Below are 22393 nucleotides of genomic sequence, written 5' to 3' on the forward strand. Positions count from 1 at the left end.
AGAAGAAAAGCAGCTTGCGTTTCAATAAATAGCAGCCAAGTTCCAAGAATGTGAATCAATTCGATTTTTTGTATTTGAATATTGCGGGGTTGTCAACAAACTACGTAGCATTACGTCAGATTGTTGGGGAAGAACGTCCTCTTTTAGTTTTGTTATCTGAAACTTATATTGTAGAAACAGAAGCTTTTGATCAGTACAGTATTCCGGGATATATTGTTGCTGCTTGTTAATAACATTCTAGACACACTGGCAGTGTTGCTATTTATGTCAAAGAATCAGTTCAATTCAACTTTCGTACCAACGAAGTTATTGATGGCAACTGGTTCTTGGGCATTACAGTTGTACGTGGCATGAAGATGGGTAATTATGGTGTTTTGTATCATTCTCCCAGTTCTAGTGACCAGCGTTTTGTTGAAGTTTTAGAGAACTGGTTTGAGACATTCCATGATTCTTGTAAATTAAATATATTGGCTGGCCATAATTCGAATCATTTGAAGCGTTTAGCTGAGTTTTTTTTTTTTTTTAATTTAAAGCAAACGGTTAATTAATAAACGTGTATTTCCAGGCACAGAAGAACGTTAATTGACGACGTTTAATCCAATTTTGATTCCATTTTTTTCAGTTACGGATACTGATTTGAAAATAACCGATCATGAAACCTTAGTGATTAATGTCTTAGACCATGTTAACGATAACGATGAATTAGTAAAATTGAAGTGCTGGAAGAAATATTCGAAGCAAGCTGTTTCGAATCTTGTTGAGAGGAGCGTGGATTTTTCATTCGCGGCCGGTAACTTAGATGAATCTACAGCTGTTCTTAATAACGCTTTGAAAACGTATACCAAAAAATGTAATTGAGCAAAAGTTTGTTTTTTTTTAACTCAAACAGCTCGTACAATTTGGATCTTTTGCGTCTTAAACGGAAAGGGACAAATGGTACAAAAAGTTTTATAGATCAAATAATGACAATCATTGGAATAGGAACACAATCGCGCGTAATAAGTATTCACAATCAATAAAGAAAACTCGTTGTGAATATGTTCAAATGAAGATTGATCAGTAACAAAACAACAGCAAAGAGTTATGGAATTTTTTTAAATCTTTATTAAAACCTAGTAATTGCAAGTCGCGGTCCATAACTTTTAATGGCACATTAGAACAGTCAGAACAAGTAATTGCAGCTAAGTTTAATGATTATTTTGTAGACAGTGTTTCATTGATTAATCAATCCATTGAATTGGTCGATGAACCTGACGAAATTAAACAGCCAGTGAATAGAAGTTGTAGATTTGAAGTTTTTCACCCAATCACATTAGATGAACTTAGAGTTATTTGTTTTTCATTAGGAAAATCGGCTGGAGTAGATAATGTTAATGCTAGAGTTATACAAGATTGCTTTCATGTCATTGGCCACATCTTTCTGAACATGTGCCACAAATTTGAATGGAATTCTTAGTGGTTCCTATTCAAAAAGTTGCTGAAACGATTAAAGCCGAAGAGTTTCGTCCCATCAACATGTTGCACACATTAGAGAAAATTTTAGAACTTTTTGTTAAAGGCCAGCTGTTGGAGTATTTAAATAGTAATAGTTTGTTGATACCAGAACAATCGGGATATCGGGAAGGTCATTCTTGTGAAACCGCGTTGAATTTGGTATTAGCGAAGTGGAAAAATAATTTGGAGTGTAAAGATACGATTGTTGCTGTTTTTTGGATCTTTAACGCGCTTTTGAAACAATTTCTAGGCCCTTATTGATAAGATCAATCAAGCGCTTTGGAATTACGAGTACCGCATATAAATGGTTTGAAAGCTATTTGTCTGACAGAGCTCAACGGACTGTTTTTAATGATTCTGCTTCCAGTCCCGTGGAGAATAACCTTGGAGTGCCCCAGGGAAGTGTATTAGGGCCCCTGTTATTTATTATGTATATTAATGACTTGCAACGTGTCTTACGATTTTGAGACATTAATCTTATTGCAGATGATACTGTGTTATTCATTGCAGCTAAGGATTTAGATGATGCCGATTTACACTTGAATGAAGATTTGCGTTCTCTACGTAGATGGTTGAAGTATAAGCAGTTGAAATTGAATACAAATAAAACAAAATTTATGGTAATTCCGCGGTAACGGTTTGCTACCTCGATATTTGTGTGATCGAATTGAAAGAGGAAGTGACTTTCATAGATATAATACTAGAAACGCGGTTGAAATAAGAACACCACATTTCTTGACTTGTGCTCCACAAAATTCATTGTATTATAAAGGAATAAATGTGTTCAATTCGATGCCTAAATAGATATATCAAACGTTCAGCAACACTTATAGAATTTAAAAGATACTGCATTTCACACTTTGAAACTGTCTTTTAAACAGTGTTATCCAGTGATTTTTTGACAAATAATGCAGCTTGACGAAGTTATCTCTAACGATTTTTTTTTTATATGGATAGCTGTCATAATGACTTTTTAATAATTATTGTAGTACTTCAAAAACCATTTTTTTTATGATTGATGCAATAGTAGTAGATTAGAAATAAAAATTGTCTACAAGTTAGTTAGTTACTTATATTTATTAAGAAGACTTTCAGCCAAACGCTGGTTCGTTTTCGAGTAGTCTTCAAAGGTTTGAGCCTCGCGTGCATATTATGGATATAGAGGACTTAATTTATCATTTCATCAAAAAATGCAACTTTCTAGCTCATTTAAAAAAAATGCAACTTTCAAGCTCATTTGCATCGGCACCGGTGGTGTAGTGGTAAGCGTGATTACATCTCACCCCAGCAGGCCTGGGTTCAATCCCAGTCGGCGCCGCCGGGATGTTCTGAGGCATAACATCTCTGATCACGCCTTCCTTCGGAAGGGAAGTAAAGCCGTTGGTCCCCAGTTCATGAGTTGATGGGTCGATAGGTAGGGTCCAGGTGTGGGAGCTGCCTTCCTGGCACGTCGGTAGCATTGGTGCTCAGCACGGAAAACAAGATCGACGTAAAACAAATAAAGGAAAAAAAAAGCTCATTTGAAAGATACCTCGAGTAAGCTTTCTCGCTGAATGTCAGGGGTTCGTGAGCATTCCTGACATTCCTGAAAATTATAAAAGCATCAGATTGCGGGGTTGCTAGTGTAATAGGATGCTTTGTTGATTGTTCATTAACTCTTGATTGCTGTATTACAATGAATATTTCAGGTGATCAAAACGGCAAACTAAGAGGTGGACGCCTGAGCTTTTCCACATTTATATCGCTGTGAAGCAACTTTAAACTCTAGAGGAATTTAAATCTGTAATTGTAACCAGTTAGTTTTTTTTGCAAACCTGGTAAAATTGTCATATTTAATTATCTTAAAAATAAACCGTCTAGATCAAACCTCAACAAAAAAAAAGAATAAAAGAAAAAAAACAAAAACAAACAAAAACAAAAGTTTTCTATCGAGGAAAAGTTTAGCAATTTCTAAATGCCCATTTTCACAAGCATAGTGGAGAGGCGTTCTATTATTTTCATCCTGAAGATCCACATTTGCAGATCTATCGAGGAGAAGTTTAGCAATTCTTAAATGCCCATTTTCACTTGCATGGTGGAGAGGTGTTTTATTATTTTCATCCTGAAGATCCACATTTGCAAATCTATCGAGGAGAAGTTTAGCCAATTCTAAATGCCCATTTTCACTTGCATAGTGGAGAGGTGTTCTATTTTTTTTCATCCTGAAGATCCACATTTGCAGATCTATCAAGGAGAAGTTTAGCCAATTCTAAATGCCCATTTTCACTTGCATGGTGGAGAGGTGTTTTATTATTTTCATCCTGAAGATCCACATTTGCAGATCTATCGAGGAGAAGTTTAGCAATTCTTAAATGCCCATTTTCACTTGCATGGTGGAGAGGTGTTTTATTATTTTCATCCTGAAGATCCACATTTGCAGATCTATAGAGGAAAAGTTTAGCAATTTTTAAATGCCCGTTTTCACTTGCATTGTGGAGAGGGGTTCTATTATTTTCATCCTGATGATCCACATTTGCAGATCTATCGAGGAGAAGTTTACCAATTTTTAAATGCCCATTTTCACTTGCATAGTGGAGAGGTGTTCTCTTATTTTCATCGAGGAGAAGTTCAGCCAATTCTAAATGCCCATTTTCACTTGCATAGTGGAGAGGCGTTCTATTATTTTCATCCTGAAGATCCACATTTGCAGATCTATCGAGGAGAAGTTTAGCAATTTCTAAATGTCCATTTTTACTTGCATAGTGGAGAGGTGTTCTATTTTTTTCATCCTGAAGATCCACATTTGCAAATCTATCGAGGAGAAGTTCAGCAATTTCTAAATGTCCATTTTTACTTGCATAGTGGAGAGGTGTTTTATTTTTTTCATCCTGATGATCTACGTTGGCAGATCTATAGAGGAGAAGTTTAGCAATTTCTAAATGTCCATTTTTACTTGCATAGAGGAGAGATGTTCTATTATTTTCATCCTGAAGATCCACAGTTGCAGATCTATCCAGGAGAAGTTTAACAATTTCAAGATGCCCATTTTTACTTGCATAATGGAGAGTTGTTCTATTCTTTTTATCCTGAAGATCCACATTTGCAGGTTTATCAAGGAGAAGTTTAGCAATTCCAAAATGCCCATTTTCACTTGCATAGTGGAGAGAAGTTCTTTTATTTTTATCCTGAAGATCTACACATGCAGATCTATCGAGGAGAAGTTTAACAATTTCTAAATGCCCATTTGCACTAGCATAGTGGAGAGGTGTTCTGTTATTTTCATCCTGAAGATCCACATTTGCGGATCTATCGAGAAGAAATTTAGCAATTTCAAGATGTCCATTTTTACTTGCAATGTGCAGAGGACTTGTATTGAGGTGTTTATCATAACCTTGAAATATCTCAAAGTTGGCGATCAGATTAGCATCTATGCCATAATCAAGTAGAAATAAAACCAGCTCAGAATTACCAGCATACGTCGCAGTGTGTAATAACGATCCATATTTTTCGTGTTTTCTAGTTTTGAAATCATTCTTTTGTAGTAGTTCCTTTACTACTTTTACTGAACTTGATTCACATGCCCAGAATGCAACCTTAGATTTATCTTTACAAATATCGCTCAGAACAATCATTTGCTCTGATTGTTCTGAATACTGTTCTTCAGTAAGCTTAAAAAAAAATCTTCGAACTGTTTCATGATCAACAAGTGTTTCGTACAAAATTGCTTTGCATTTTTTGATATAATCATATATATACATTGCAGCAAAAAATTCGGCATATGATAAGTGTATGAACCTAAGATTGCCATAGGAAATATTAAATAGAGGAGAGTTCTCTTTTCCGTTTTTGATTCGATTTTGAAGGTCATTGTAAATTGTTTCGTGTTCACCCGATGTGATTACTTCTTCATGGTTATACCTTAAAATCTGATTCCAGGCAGCTATTTGATGCTCAAAAATAAAGTATTTTAACTGACGGTTCTCTTCTTCATCACTTTGCATGTCAATATTTCGGTAAGCATCTTGGGATCTATTTTTCTTGCATTTGATTTGAAACGAAAACTGCACAATCTTTTTAAACAATGAGACAACATTAAATTTTTCTGTCGGGAAAATATTTTGTACGCGTTGATCTGGAACAGTATTTACATATTGTTGGAAATCATCAGAATATGCTTCCGCCAACAATCGAATCATAAGGGAAATCCCAAAGAATTTAAACTCATAGCTTGTTATATCCGAGCAGAAATTTTCGAACAATTTAGTTGAATAATTTTTAAATTCCTCTGAATCATCGGAAGTTTTCCATGAATTTTTCAATAACATCATTTGTTCATCTTTTTCAAATGGAATCAATCTGATTGCCCCTGCTCCAAAAGCTGTTTCAAGAATACCTTTGACATGATATCTTCCGCTTACAATTACTCGAATATTCTTCTTTGACAATATTTGCTTAAACATGGCGATTGCCTCGTCATGAAAAGTGATCTCATCGAACCCATCAAACATGATTATAGACCGATTTGCGTTGCTTTCTAGATTGTTTTTCAATATTGTCATGCTTGTTTTTGAAAGAGTCGGTTTAAGAATTGTGTAAACTGTTTCTAAGTTTTCACAGCCCGTTTTGAGCATTTCCTGTAAGCTATTCAAATATATCAAGAACACATCAATATCGGATTTCTTTTGAACTTCGAAGGCAATGTATTGGAGGATAGTTGTTTTTCCAATACCAGGCTTTCCGATTAAGAGAGAAAATTGGCTCTCTTCTTGGTCGTATATTAATCGTTTGATGAAATCATGGTCGCTAACAATATGACTGTTATCAATTAATTTTCTTTCTATGTACGAGCTTTCACGTTGTGATAAATTATGACTCAATTCTTCCGTTATGTCTTTGACACACTTACGTCCCTCGGCTTCAGTTAAGTAAATCTTTTGTGTATGCTTGTTACTACTAAGATTGATCCAATCTTTAAAACATTGATAAAATTTAAAGAAAGGCAGCTCTAATTGTGCTTTGCCAAGATCGTCCGGTGGAATCCAAGTTCTCATCCATGAGCGAAGATGATCCTTGACGGTTGTCATTAGATCACTTGGTTGGTCTATACAGAAAGTTAGATGCTGAAAGAACTTGTTCACGCGTTCTTCATTTATATATGGAGGTAGTTGTGTGTCCCTAGATTTACCTTTCATCAGATCTTGATACGCTTTATTTTTTATTATGTTTACCGTTGCTTCTCTATCAATCTTATTTAATAGCTCATTGTACAACCATTGATGGGTGGTATCGACCTGGCTGTTTGAGTTATCATTATTTGGATTTTTAGCTAAAACTGTCAGGATCTTCTGCATTGGTGTTTTGTACTTCGTCAGTAAGTCCGAAGCTTTTCCACTTTTGAAGAGTTCAATGATTGCATCCCTTATGGCAGTTATTTCGGTGTTCAGCAAATTCAGTAATTCTTCAATGTTATCCTCTTTTGGTCTGAATCTTATGTAGCAATTGTCGGATTTAGCTAACTTCATTATTGGGTTCACTTCACTTTGTTCACAGATCTCGATGTTCACCAACTTCTTAAGCTGTTCATCGCTAACGTCTAATGATCTATTGGTTAAGATAAAAAATCGTTGCTTATACTTCTTGAATTTATCTTTTTGAATGACATCTAAATATGACTGTATGTACTGCACAAGAGCAAAATCTTTATTCTCCTTGAACATCTTCGGAAAAAAATTGTCGAACGATAATGGTTTTGTATCACCTGAGCTGCCTTTGTGTTTGGTTTGGATTAACCAGATTTCCTCCTGTTCTTCGAAAATTATGACTACGTCGTCAAATTTTCCAGCGTCCTTCATTTCTGAAGCAAGTTTGAATGCTGACTTCCCGAAAGATGCTCGCTCAAACAGCACCAACGCTAAATCTTCTTCGTATTTGTTGCCATGATTGCCAATATTGCCACCCCATGCATAGATTAATCGTTCCTTGGTGGGCTCCATTATTTTCCCTAAAAAGAAAAGAATAATCTATTAGTAACATTTATCATAAGTATTTTACGTCTATTTGTTCAAAATAATCTGGACATTGCTTTTATAAACATAGGAAAAGCATTCTACAGTGTTTGGCATGAAAGTTTGATTTCCATATTGAAAAAGTTTAATTTTCCACTCTATATTATTTCAAAATTATGTAACTTAAGGAACTCTACTCTGACTGACTATCTGTTAGAGCTTGTGTTCCTCAGGGTAGCACTCCTGGGTCGATATTGTAAAACATTTCACTTCGGACCTCCCTGATTTGCCTCAGAGTTGCAGGCATTTCCACTAAAGGAAGAAGTCTTCGTGTTATTTGCAGCAGACTGCAGATAAGTTTAGATATTGTCTCTGCTTATTTTCAAAAATGGAAGATTTCTCCCAACGCTTCCAAAATTTAACTTATGCAATTTCCACATAAACCTAGAGCTTCGTAGTCACATAGTCACTATTAACGGAGTTCCAATTTCCTGGTCAAATCAAGTGAAACGTCTTGGACTAGTACCAACAGTCAATACGAAACTAACGATTTTAAATTGGCACACTACTTGACTAGCCTATTGGTCCCAAGCAAACGATTAACATATCCCATTCTAGTTGAAATTCTAGTACTACGCAATGTTTGTTTTGATTCGCTATGAAAGTTTGACAGGTAAAATGAGGGGTTATTGGTTTTTCCTATGTTTCGAGGGGTGAATCGATTAGCTTGGGACCGAAGAGACTACCAGAGCTGAGCCAAAAAGTTGAGCACATTTCTTCGGGACCTTCTGGTCTTAGAGTTACCTCTATGCTAGTACTTCAACAAACATTAACTTTTGAAGATCACATTGAGTACATCCAAGTCAAATGTAAAACATATATAAAATGTTTGTATGGCTTACATCCAATTTGGGGCCTACTAAGCACAACCCACCCTTTGCCTGTATTTTTCGAGTAGATTTTTTATCCAATGGAATGTTTTCACTGCAGATGACTTTTAAATTTATTGACCTTCCCGTGCGTAAGATTTGCTTAAGAGAAACAAATTGTTGAGATATTGTTAAAAAATTAACATCGCTTTTTGGCCCCCAAACTCAGCCTATGGATTCCAAATTAGGCTTAATTCATTGAAATGCATGCGCATCGTCAGCGTAATCAAAAACCATACTCGTGAGACGATATAGCCATCAAAAGGTGAGGATTTTCTCAGATGGGCTCTGTTTATGCTCGATGTTGGCTCTTGGGGAGCGAGTGGAAGGATACAAAGGGGTAATGCTATTTTTTGAGAAATTTGTTGTGGGGGATTAATACTGGAGGCTGAAATATGACGGTGTATTTTTTCCGGTAGAAAACACATGCCCATCATGCGGTGCATGGACTTATTGAACAAATAAATGAGGTTAAATCTGTTTACCACGCAAATTAAAAGGTGGGTCATGATCAATAACGATAAAAACCTTGAATTTTAAAATTCAAAACGATTTGAAAATTTGAAGTTCTACCATTTTAATCCATATTTTTTTCGAATTTTTAACCAAACTATCAATATTTATATAATGGTACCTAAACGGTTAATAGCCCGTAAAAGCCCGGAACAAACATTTTATTTTAAATGATTTTTATCTAAAACCTTATATGGCCGATTGAAAATATTTTTTTTAACATTATTCCGGTGAGTGGTTCTCACATCTGTTGAGTGGTACTCCCTCTCATGTCCCTCCCTCTTTGTTATGTATTCAATAATGTGTTGGCACGGGGGTGTTTTTTTTTTCAATCTTTATCACACATCTTTTTTATCCTCTGTTCGGGTTTTTGGAGGCGAACCAGCCCAAGGCTGAAAGCCTCCTTAATAAAGCTAAATAATAATAATAATCCTCTGTTCGGGACATAAAACCACTGCGACCAGAAATTTGATCTATTGTTGTACATCCCGTGTCCTTAGTTCAGAGCATGTCGTATTTCTCTATCACTATTGAGAAATGATGAAGTATTCGGTTTTGATACAGTTGTCATTCTTGCCTTCATCGCAAGGAATCGATTCTAATTGAAAGGTCCCGCTATCTATACCCTTCGAACAGTGAGAGCACGCTCCAAAGGCGCGCCCCTTTGTCAATCAAAATTTGATTCCTTAGCCTCAAAATTAAAGAATGACATTGATAATGACCATGCATCAGAACCCTACACGATTTGAAAAATTCATGTTAAGGTGATTGGGCAAATCTGGTCCTGTGACATATATCTCATTTGAAAGGTCTCATTAAGACAAGAAAAAGTTGGTATGGGGTCAAAACTTTTTATCGCGGGAAAGTTATCTCGTATATTCTAAACGAATTTGATGTGTTTTAGTTTTCTTCCATCTATATTGAAAAAAATAATGATGTCTCACATGCCAGTGTTACAATCTAAAAACGATTAATATGAATAAATTAAAGTTTTTAAAATAATATGAAAAAAAATAAAGACAACCTGTTGTATCACCTGAAGTTAGTAAACTGATTAAAATCATTTTTTTTTTCATTTTGTTATAGCTTTATTAGCGTTATTTTTAGCCCCCGGGTAGATTTTTGTTATATTGCTTATTCAACAATTACATTATCTAAAAATTGAGCAGAATGATTAATGTTATGCTGGAATTTTGCGTATCTTAAAATCATACTCCAGTCATAATATGTGCACAACATCCTAGGGTTCTTTTGCCAGAAATGCATGATCAATAATAATAACCTATTGCCTCTCTACCATCCTGGTCTCGACCAACTATGTAACTATAACTATAGTATTTTCGTGATCCAGCATGTCGAGAATGAATTCTGCATCTTAGCAACCAAATATTCCTGCTAAATCGTGGAATTCTGGTAGATCCCCAGACATTAGCAAAACAGTTGCTCGTTGCCTGCTCAAATGGTTGTTGTTGGCCGCACTGGCTTAGACGCACCTACCGTTGGTGCCTACGTGGGGTCATTGTATACACCCCTGCAATGTGACAGCGAAGTGACAGGTACCCAACCTGTCACAACGGGTGAGTAAAAATAAGAACAAAACAACAATTGAAACAAACCACGAAGTGAATTGCATTGTGAAACACTTAGTTATAATTAAATTAGATTTCCTAAACTTACGGCTAAAAGTGAATTTAATAGTGTCTAGAAAATTGAACCAAATGCTACAAAACTAGTTTTGGTGAGCTATACTTTGAATTGAAGTGATTAATCCTAACTAATATCTACGTTACATATTAGATAACTTACGACCTACGACTATAGTGCACCGCCATTCTCGTAAAGCACCCGCTAAATCTCAAGCTACTGCTGAGAAGTATGAAAAACCCACCTTGTATGTGAACTGTTCACAAGCTAACTTACACTATGATTACTTATCCTAGGAATTGCCACTAAACGATTAAATCCGCACTAAAGTACAGTGGAAAGATAGACGGATACTAAACGTAAGTAATTTATGAACTACACTTACATCTAGGACTAAAGCGCTAGTTGAGAAATTAATTAAGCAATGTCTAGTAAACTTACATCTATATTCGAAGTTGCCAAATGATGAGTTGATAATCTCATGTACACTCATATCTATAGTATGCTTAGTAATATTTTTTTTATATTATTTGGTAGGAAAATTATATTCTCGCTATACGATACACGTCTTTTAATCGTTTCGGGAGGGAATCATAGTTTCGGAAGTATAAAGTTGATTCTGAAATCAACAGTTGTTTATGACGTATTGGGCAGGTTGATTGTTTCATTAATGATATCAAGAAAGTCGGGAGCCCGTGCGTTGTTCGCATTTATGAGGGTTGCTGCCACTCTGAAATCTTCAAACATATGCTGCATAACCACATTGAAATAACTTTGACGGAACTTGAAATCTCGCTTGAATCGTCCGTTATCTACCTCAATCACCCATCGACATATGGTGACCAACCGAGACTGATTGGCCTGCTCCGTTGTCAGTTGGTCTTGATTCTGGCTTTTTACCCTTCTTACAAAGAAGGGTATAGATATCACTTGAAAAACCGACTATCGATCCGAGGCCCGGAGGGCCGAGTGTCATATACCAATCGACTCAGCTCGACGAGATCGGAACATGTTTGTGTGTGTGTGTACGTGTGTATGTGTGTATGTGTGTGTGTATGTAACGAAATGAATGCGCTCACGTTTCTCAGCAACCGCTCAACCGATTTGGACAAACTCGGCGCCAAATGATAGGTCTTGGGGTCCCATTGAACGGTTTTGAAATCGGTGAACCGGTTCCGGAGAAATGGCCGGAATAAGATCCGGTGAATATGGGCCTTCACGCTGGATTTAACGGAAAACGTATCAAAACCATCATGCGACACATCAAATTACTACAAAATTCAAAAATAAGATCAATGCAAGTCGTGTTAAGTGTTCCATACCACATTGGACACACTTGGACATGTTAAGGGTACCCCGGGGAAGTTGCTTGAATATGAATTGAATTAAAACCCATTAAATCACATTAAAATACGATGATAAGGTGATTGGTAGCCTCACCAAATAGACTACACCCGGATATATTCCGGGTACCCCCAGGCAGTGGCGTAGTGTCACTGGATGACACGGGGGTGGGGGGCTTGGTCACTGATAATGACAATAAAATAAATAAACTTGAATAAGTAAGAAGGGTCTGATCACACCATAGGTGGATAAATTCGGGTTTTAATGTGGTATCACTGCTTCATAGCCGAATAAACTCAGTTCTTCCATAGCGTCCCGAAATCCTCTGACCAACATAAAAACATCACATAGCCTAAGAAATCAATTCAGAACTACTTGTGAAGACTGTACGATTTTCGCTGGAAAGAATAGTTGCTGCTTTTTTTTAAATATACAAACGTACATGTCATCGCAGATGACGAATGCTTTTCGCATTTCCAGTGGAACATCCATGTTTCCGTGTATTGCGTCTGGGATCATGAGATTTTTTCTCACCACGCCTTCTCGGTCAATATGATCAAATCCTTAATGCCTGGGTACAAACTCCAGTAATAAACATTCTTTGGTTTTGTTAAGGAGTCGTAAAGTGTCCATCGGCTCATTTTAAACAAGGCACTTAGATTTTCGTTCGATGCACCACTACGCAACATTACAGGATATATTCCCAAAGCCGTACCTGGAGTATCAAATCTGTTTGTAAGGAACGGAATTTGCTCAAGATTTTTTTCGAACTGTCAAATCCTACTAAATAATACAGTTCATTATCGTCCATTTCCAACAAGTTTTCGAATTCTAATCCATTTTGCTGCAAAGCAGATCTAAAAATATCAAACATTTTTTTTTTTGTATGGGTGGCGTTGAAGTAGTGGATTAAGTTGGGAAAATCCAATAATTCATCCCATTCGTTTTCGCGTAAATGCTCCTGGCACACTCTGGAATTTTGTGGAACATATTTGTTAAGGTGGAGTTCTGCACTAATACTTGTGCAATTCATAAACGTCAGAGAAGTCTATTCGTTAAATGATGCGCTATAGATGCGACGTTATCTTACACGTACAGCACGAGAGTAAAATCGATTGTCACGAGTGGGTTTCCAACTCTAACGACAATATATATATGCACAAATCTGGTTTGTGTGAGATTGAATGATATTGACAAGGGTTATCAGTCAAAAGTCCATAATGTGTTTTCGTAAACGCCTGCTATGCGAATTTTCCATTGCTGACGAATACGAAAATACGCTATCGAGTTATCGATTAACAACCGTGATAACAACTCAATTCATGGTCAAAATACAAGCCCTTATCACGGTGAAAACGAAGTGAAATCATAACTTGTCACTCACGGTGAAGTGATTTCCTATTTGATTTGCCCAGTAATCACTTCAGCGTGGATGAGAATTCGTTACTTCCCTTCATTTTCCCCATGAAATGATACACGTAATAAGGGCCAAATACTTTTTTTCCATAACACTAAATCCATACAACTCAAACAAATCTTTTGCTTATTGAGGCACTCATCCCAAAAATATAAACGGATGTACTACCTCATAAGGTGCAACTGCATCAGTAATGAAAACGGCCACATCAGGATGTAATTCGAAGAAATCTCAAGTTAACAGACGAAGACATCTTGGAAGTACCGAACAGTAACCGAAGTACAAAGTAGACAAAACATGATTTCTGATGTGAAGTAATGAAATTGGGTTGTTAGCGGAATGCTTAAATAAAACAGCAAAAAACGGTTATCTTCCATTTAATTCCACCTAATTAATTTTGGTATCCATGACAGATACGTATTTCGACTACAATGTGCAGTCTTCATCAATGTCATTCCCACTGAGAACTTATCAAAATTTAACCCCCTTAATACTCATCTCCTAGGTAAAAAAAAAGTCAAGATCACAGGTATAAAAATGAAACTACAATGTGTTGAATCGGAACCTACCTAAGTAATAAAAACCAAAGATTTAAGTAAAGTAAAGGCGAAAAAATCTATACAACTCTCTAGTAAGGAAAATCCCAAAGGCTTGGTAGCCATCATAATGAAGCCATTGAGGGGGTTAGATTTTGATAAGTTCTTTAGTGAGAATGACACTGATGAAGACTGCACATTGTAGTCGAAATACGTATCTGTCATGGATACCAAAATTAATCAAGTGGAATTAAATGGAAGATAACCCTTTTTTGCTGTTTTATTTATGATTTCTGCGTTGCACGGGAAATCAATTGAATTTATTCTAAGCGAATGCTCAACGAAGTATTTGCAGAACAAATAAATATTTTAAAGATAGTTGACATTACTCTTATGAATTTTATAACATGAAAAACTAGACAAATGTAACACAAAATACTGAGATATTTATAAAGTTAACGAACTCCGGCAATCAAAATGGAGTTGGCAATAAATCTGAGAGAATTTGGATTAGATAGGATACACTACTCGAGCTCCGGCGAAACGTTACCTGAACTTATAGCAAATCAGAAAAATAAAAAAAGGGCGAGATCAACAAATAAGGGAGTAATTATATAATAGAGGCCATGGAGTTAATTTATTTTCACCTAGGTTGATGCTCCCTTATTGAAATCATCGAACAATGATAATGATAAGCATATACGGGAATCTGAGGTCACTTGATCATTGTTATTATTTTCCAGTGCTATTGGATCCTTGTTATTAACCGCTCTAAGGAAGTGCCGGGATGATGACACAATACACCTCATGCAAAAAGGAAAAGATGATTAAATAACAAAATGAGCAAAAATGGCCAATTCCTAACATTACACATTGAGTAACTTTTTTCTCCCACGGTAAAATTTTTTGACCTCATACCAACTTTTTCTTGTCTCAATGATACCTTTCGAATGAGATATCACTCATTGATGTATATTCTTGGACCAGTCTCCACATATTTTTTTGCTCAATCTCCTTTCTGCGAGATGTAGCGCACATAAAATTAACGCTCGATTTTGCATAAATTTACACGATATTACGATATACGCTATAAGATTAGGAATCACATAGATGAAGATCAACTAACTCGTAGATATATGAAGATGGACGTAGGACTACGTCTGTGATTTCTATATGAGGGTACACTTTGTGAATTATGAAACATGTAACGAAATTATGAAAGACTTTGAAACGTTAATAACTCAGCTGCCCCTGGACTAATTTAAATAATTGTATCACCAATCGATCAGAAATATTTCTGTTCAAAAGAACAAGAAACTATTGAAAAGTGGTAAATGTCAAGCATTTTCCAAAAGCGCCGAAATAACTAACAAATCCACCAATTTTGTACAAGCATATGCTACTTCCCCAACACAGTCAGAGAATCGTTTCTAGACGAGAAATGTCGATGTAGCATTGCTGCTCCCGAACACTTTCATCAGAGAGTCGTTAGTAGACGAAACAAGTCGAAGTGGCATTCGCTTCCGATCTTCGGGCGTATGCGAATAGGGAGGATGCAATTGCTTAACATTTTGCACACTCATCACCTTATTCAGAACCACACGCCCCTAACGACCACACCAAATGCTCACCAGAGTTGTAATCTTGTAGCAGGGGTGCCAAACTTGGGAAGCAGGGGTGCAAGCGATTTTGATCGATTCTCTTCATTGACTTTCTGTTTCGTAAATAACTCGACGGTATTGATTGCATTCATTGATACGTTTGTTGTTCTGGATGATAGAATAGCATATCCAGGGGCGAAGTTTGTTATAGTCACTTTCGCTTCTGCCAAAAAAAAATGGTTTGTTATTGTTGCCCTCATTTTCGGACCATCAATACCCGTGCGCATAGAATGGACTATTCCGTAGCTCCAAAGTGGAAATTGTATTCGTAGGGTCTATATTCTCGGCAAACGCCCCTATTTTAGGCAAAGCAGAATAGCTCCCGTTTTTGTAAACTGAATCACGATTTCGGCATTTTAACTGTCTTGGCATCGTATAGTGGATCATCCATTGTGTCGAAAACTAAAATCGCAGTTGAGATTCAAGAGATATTGTGCTATGTCGGGAATACATACTTGGAGTCGGAGATAGAAACTTCTACGCTATCTATCATGTATGAATTGCACATTGCAAATTTAATGCTATGCTAGAGGTAGAGTAAATATTTTTTTGTACCCAGTTGAGAATGTTAATCGATGATCGCGTGATAATTATACTACCTATAGTTATTACGTGTTCATTGAATAACATTTCAATTAACATTGATTTAAATAAAAAAAAAATATTGGTAGACTTTTGGCGGTTTTGAAAATCCGGGAATCGGGAATTGAGAGAGATTGAAATGGGGAATCCTTTCAATTCATGTTCTCATAGGACTCAATTCCTCGAAAATCAAAGCACATCCAAACAATCTAATACCACCGACAAACCAACATGAATGACCATAGCAAAAACAATAAAATTTCTGACCAAAGCACACTACCGACATCTGGCTCCGTGTTCGCGGGAAATATTTAGCTACGCCATCAACCCGCATGCAAAAGTTATGAGTTGGTTCGTGTCTGATCTATTCTGGACAAATTATTTTTATCTAGATTAAAAAAAATCCTATGGTTTTGACAGTTTAGATCACTGCACATTTAAATCGGCCGTTAACGATTCTCAGACATAATTAATCCTTTCTCGAATGGCTATCTTCCATTTCTGTCATGGATACCAAAATTAATTAAGTGGAATTAAATGGAAGATAATCATTTCTGCTGTTTTATTTAAAACATATGGACTAAATAGAAGATTTCCGTCTTCAGTAAAGCTGTCCAGATGGTCAAGACCTATCTTATGGTAAAGAGTTTAGTTCAAAATTCTCTCACCCGGTAGCGCTAGTGTGATATTTATTGAACTGTCTGTCCTTACTTAATATATGGGCTGGATAACAGATTTCCGTACGCAGTGCCGCGTTGTGTTTGGATATGCCTGAATTGAACTTTAAACAAGCAATGGGCTGGACTATGGTGGATAGATTCATGATGCTATTGCCACCTTGTTGATAATTTTGCAATTTTAATCCATCATCCTTATGAAGTTCTCGGCATGCGAATATTTGGAATATCGCCTACCTGAAACCATTAAATTCTAATGCTTCATGCTGATGATGTTCTTGAAAATATTATTTCAGGAATGTCACTCTTCCAGTGGACCATAGCCAAAGCGTTGATAGTTTTTGCAATTCTAATGCTTCGTCCTGATAAAGTTCTCGATAGAAAATTTTTTTTGGAATAAATTTTCAACAGAATATCATTGTCACCTCATTGATAATATAATAATTCTTATGCTCCGTCATCGGGAAGCTTTTGACATTCTTGTTTTAGAAATGTCATCTGAACAGAGGAACATTGCCACATCGTTAATAATTTTGAAATTCTAATAATCCGTCATCATGAAGTTCTCTTTCTTATCTAATGCAATGTCACCCTTACAGAGGATTTTTGTCATACCGATAATTTTGAAATTTTATTGCTTCACTTTGGTGAAGCTCTCGATCTGCACATCTTTTGAATTTCGTCCTAAGTTATCTGTCGCCCCTTGAGAAAAATTGAGACTTACCTGTTATTATTTTACGATTACAGTACTGGGTGTATCGCGGATATGAAGAAACAGCTATAGGAGATTTAGCGAATTATCAGCATCCGGCTCGTCAATGATCCTGCGGAGCAAAAAATTAAAATTAATATCACGTCAAAGAGGCTGCACTACAACCGAGTCGAAAATATGGTGCATTTTATAATTTTAATTTTTTACGATGTTGATGAAATGTTTTGTAGTAGGAATTCCTCGAGAAACTTTCATGAAGAGTTTCTAGAGTTCATCAGCAGTTCATAATCTTAAAAAACTTTCCTTATAATACATCTTTTGAATGTGCCCCAGTGCCAGATTTAGGATCCGGGGGCCCAAGGCAGTTATTTGCCTTCGAAGTTTGAATTTCAAATGTGCGTTAGTATTTTTCTAGGGGCATCCCACTCTAAACTTTAGTTCCAATACTCATTAAGTATTGTTAAATCTCTGTTAAGTATTTTAAAGTATTTTCAAATATATTTATCTTGACGTTATTTTGATCATAGTAAGTCTAGGCTATAACATCGGTTTTTAGTGTAATTGTTTTTATTTATTTCGATGTCAAACATAACGCATGAATTTTGCAAAATGTCAACCGAAGAGTTAGTCTCCTGTACGGTAAGTAAAATATACATTAATTCACTAATTCATTAATTAATACTGATAGGATGAAATAGCTGTTTTGATGATTTGAATATAATTTAATTGACTATTGCTGTTACTCATTTTATATTAAATATTTTATTTGCAGTCATCTGGATTTTCTTGTAAGGATTAAAAAGGTGCTAGACGTGCTGGCAATTTCAAGTAGCCTAACCATAGCGCTCTTGAAGTCTGAAGTTACATCACAATTGGAAAAGGACATGAGGACGATGACAGAGTCAATTTGGAAACGGCACGACGTCAACTATGCAGACCTGTATGGAGACTTCAGTTAAACCCCGAGAACTTCCACCTGTTTACCCAACCCAACAAAATATTTTAGCTGCAGATCAGCTTATAACGACAAAAATTAGCTACATAAGGCAATTTCCGGCTGTATAAGCTAGTCTGCAGCTAAAATTGTTAGTTGGGAATTGTACCCCTAACCTCGAGGATACCACGAGTAATCGGTCCTCGTTCCATTAAAATTAGGTTTAACAGAGTTTTGTTAATCTAAAATTGAACTTCAACTTTGTGAAGCTAATGCAAATGAGCTTTGACAAATAAAAAAACATACAAATATATTAAAAAAGGCATGGTTTACATTTGCCTCACTGTCCTGTTTCACATGTTTGCCAAATACTGAATTTGGTCAATGAATTCAAATTAATCACTTATCTATTTCTATCTATTTATGTATTACCTATCTAACCTTATTTTGATCGAAATGTTTTTTTCAGAAATACAAATCCGGTTCGATCCAAATAGGGAATAGGAGTGAATATTATAATGAAACTTGTTCAGAAAAAGTGTGTTTGCTCAAAAAATATCTCAAATATAGCTACTTAAATAAGAGAGGGTACTTTAGGTTGAGAATCGGTGCAGCTGGAAAGCAGTTTTTTTTTAAATTTTCTCATGTCAGAAGAAAAGACACATTCTCATAAACGAAAGACCATAATTGACCTTTCTTCTGAACTTGTAAATCTCTTCTTTTGTATGATTTATTCACTAAATACTTTAACGCTCGCAATGCACACAATCCAACCTAACACATAAAATCCTTGACAACATTGAGTAAGAAATTTGTCTAGCAACCAGAGAAGCAATCTAGTAATAAGTATTTCTTAAGTATTTTTAAGTATTTGTAGGTATCTAAGATACCAGTTAGAACTTTATAAGTACATCGTGAGAAATACAAAGTTTAGAGTGGGATGCCCCTAGGTATTTTTCGTCCTACCATCTTGATATGAAACAAATTAAATTTAGATGAAAACAATCATAAGAAAATCATGTGAATTCTACATTTCACAAAAAAAATGAAAAAGATTTAAATACTGCTTCCAGTGCGCGCGCTACCGTATGCGAGACGCAATACGAATAGTCTCATAGTCATAGCAGTCTCATGCGCAAGAGATTAGTAGCACTCTGTTTCTCTCTCTTAAGTTTTGTCGCATCTCACATTCTCATGTCAGTGTGTCACACTGTTTTGTAAGCATAGCACATTTCCGGATGTATGCGTTTCATGAGAACGAGTATCATGCGACGTCGCGTGAGCCGAAGCTCATGCGCTTTTCGTGCGACATCAATGCGACATCGAAATAACAAACTCAACTGGAAGACCAACTCGTGTTCTTGATGTGAGAAAAGTGTTGTTTTGTTTTGAAAACGATGGAAAGCGACCTAGCTACTACACTCTTATCGAACATGGAGAAGAGGTGTCGGATGGTTATGACCAACAAAGTTTTCCTAGCGGAAATTTTCGTTGATTAAAGGATTAACTTGAAAAATAGCCCATTCATAACGAACGAAGGAAGAGATGTTGCTTTGGTTAGCGAAATGTACAATCAAGTTGTGGTGTATTTGCTCGTTAATACATATGCTTTTTTTAATTTCACCGAGGGTCCACGGTACTAACACTAGGACTTTTTAGAAATCTGTCGTCGCAAATTGATTGTTTCAATTCAGCATCATGGTGGCTGATATGAACTATCCTGTGAGCACTAACACATCTGAAGAATTCAGTTGCTGCCGTAGTATGTTTGTTGATTGACAGGTATTCAATACAATTCCTGAAGCAAGAAGCTTAGCAACAATCCGTAATACAGATATGACACAACTTTTTCCTAAATTTATTACATTAACCTTAATCCAGCATTTCGTACCTGCGTACACTGTGGTGCAAAATTGATCGGATTAAGGTCGTTTTCATACAAACTAGCCAAATTTAACATGTTGTAAATGTGTTTTGTTATGATCAATTGAGCTGAAATTTTGACGCAAAACTACAAATATGTTGAATTTCACGTGTAAGAAATACCAAATTTTTTAAAGCACCTGCTGGAAGGTGACAATAAAATTAAAATGTGTGCATAGCTGATCGGACAAAGATCAATGGAAAAGCAAGTTTTGAGTCAAAATTTCAGCCCGATTGATCTTACAGAACAAATTTACAACATGTTAAACTTGGTTAATTTTTAAGTGTAGACTTGTGTGTATGTAATGAGAGGTCACCACGAACGTTTTTGCAGCAAAGTACACTTCTGCGTTGAAAATAATCCCTTAAAATAGTGTTCACTCAAACCAGACAAAATACAAATATTAATCTTCAGAGTTCTATCATTACTAGCGTGTTGATATGATCGATCAAATCAGACCGAACTGTGACATTTTTTTTTTGATTTCAAGAAAAACGAATTTAAAGTTGGCTGTTCAATATTGTGTCTTATGTAATGGGACAAATATTTCGACCGTTTTCTCTTGCTACTCTAATTTTTCAAATCTGGCTGAAAAAGTGAAATGTAGCTGAGGGAATTCTTGATCTTATGATATCATTAACTCATTTTTTACATTCAAAATCGTCCATTTATTTTTTTACTGGTCTGAGTAAAAGTATTCTGAGGGATTTTTTTAGCGCGGCAGTCTAATTTGGTTCAAATGCGCAATAACTTGTTTATTTTTCCACCAAATGGGCTGAAAGCTTCAGAGGCTTTCAAAAAAATGTATTTTAGAAGATTTCCGCATAAGGACTTGTTGAAGGACAAATAGCTCTAGAGATATTCCGGAATTATTTGGGGTGCTAACATGCTAACGGTATCCGAACTACCGTAAGGTTGCCATCCACCGCTCACGTAGTCTTCCTTTACCTTCCTTTAGAATCCTTTCGACAAGCAATTGCGTCTTCTTAGGAGCATGAATGGTGATCTTACGGTGTTTCCAGTATATCTCTGCTTGACTCTTTACTAGAAGATATTTCTGGAACCATCTAAAAACTTCACCCTTATCTATGACGCAGGAAATCCGCGGAATTCCAGAGCATCATCGTTCTATGATTGCTCCGTCATTATACGCTGCAAAGTTTGGCCATGTTGATTCCGCAAGAACGTTTTTCACAGATGGATCTCTAATAGAGGAGTCCGCTGGTTTTGGTGTATTTAATGAATTTCATAGCGCCTCTCGAAAACTTGACGCTCCTTGTTCTGTGTATGTGGCTGAACTTAACACTTCTTCCAGACCACTACTTTATTTTTACGGATAGTCTCAGTTCTGTCGAGGCTATCCGTTCCATTAGGCCGGTAAAGCACTTCTCGTATTTTCTCTTGAAAATACGAGAACTGCTTAGTACTTTATCCGTGCGCTCTTTCATCATCACCTTCGCGTGGGTCCCTTCGCATTGCTCAATTTTGGGCAATGAGAAGGCGGATTCACTTGCGAAGGTGGGCGCTATGGAAGGCGACATTTATGATCGACAGATCGCCTATAGTGAATTTTTCTCTATTTATCGTCAGCAGTCGCTCGTTAGCTGGCATCATCAATGGAGTGAAGGGAGCTTGGGACGATGGCTACATTCAATTATCCCTAAGGTGTCGAAGTTTGCATGGTTCAAAGGGTTGGACTTGAGTCGAGACTTCATACGCGTGATGTCTCGTCTCATGTCTAATCACTATTGTCTAAACGCTCACTTGTTCCGTGTGGGGTTGGGAGACAGCAATCTCTGTGAATGTGGACAAGGTTACCAGGACGCTGATCACATCCTTTGGTCTTGTGCGGAGTATCGTGGAGTCAGATCACATTTTTATGATTCCCTTCGGGCTCGAGGTAGACAACCTAATGTTCCAGTTCGGGATATTTTGGCTAGACGCGATCTGGAGTTTATGAAACTCATATATGTTTACTTTAAGGATATTAACCTTAGATTGTAAGTTTGATTAACCTTGTGTTTAGTTTGTATTTTGTACGT

General features: G+C 36.3%; 1 protein-coding gene across 1 annotated transcript; it reads right to left on the minus strand.

Moving 5' to 3' along the window:
- Positions 1–932: 932 nt before the first annotated feature.
- Positions 933–17694, minus strand: LOC135707679 (uncharacterized). The gene is made up of 2 exons (XM_065229529.1): positions 17506–17694; positions 933–7474 (listed from the first exon to the last, which is right to left on the minus strand). Exon 2 carries the CDS (start codon positions 7464–7466, stop codon positions 3681–3683), a length of 3786 nt encoding a protein of 1261 aa, XP_065085601.1. The 5' UTR covers positions 7467–7474; positions 17506–17694; the 3' UTR covers positions 933–3680.
- Positions 17695–22393: the final 4699 nt, after the last annotated feature.

This window comes from Ochlerotatus camptorhynchus, unplaced genomic scaffold (genome assembly GCF_037179485.1).
Source record: "Ochlerotatus camptorhynchus isolate MF236.1 unplaced genomic scaffold, CSIRO-AGI_Acam_v1.1 ptg000316l, whole genome shotgun sequence".
In the NCBI taxonomy this organism is placed as follows: Eukaryota; Metazoa; Arthropoda; class Insecta; order Diptera; family Culicidae; genus Ochlerotatus; species Ochlerotatus camptorhynchus.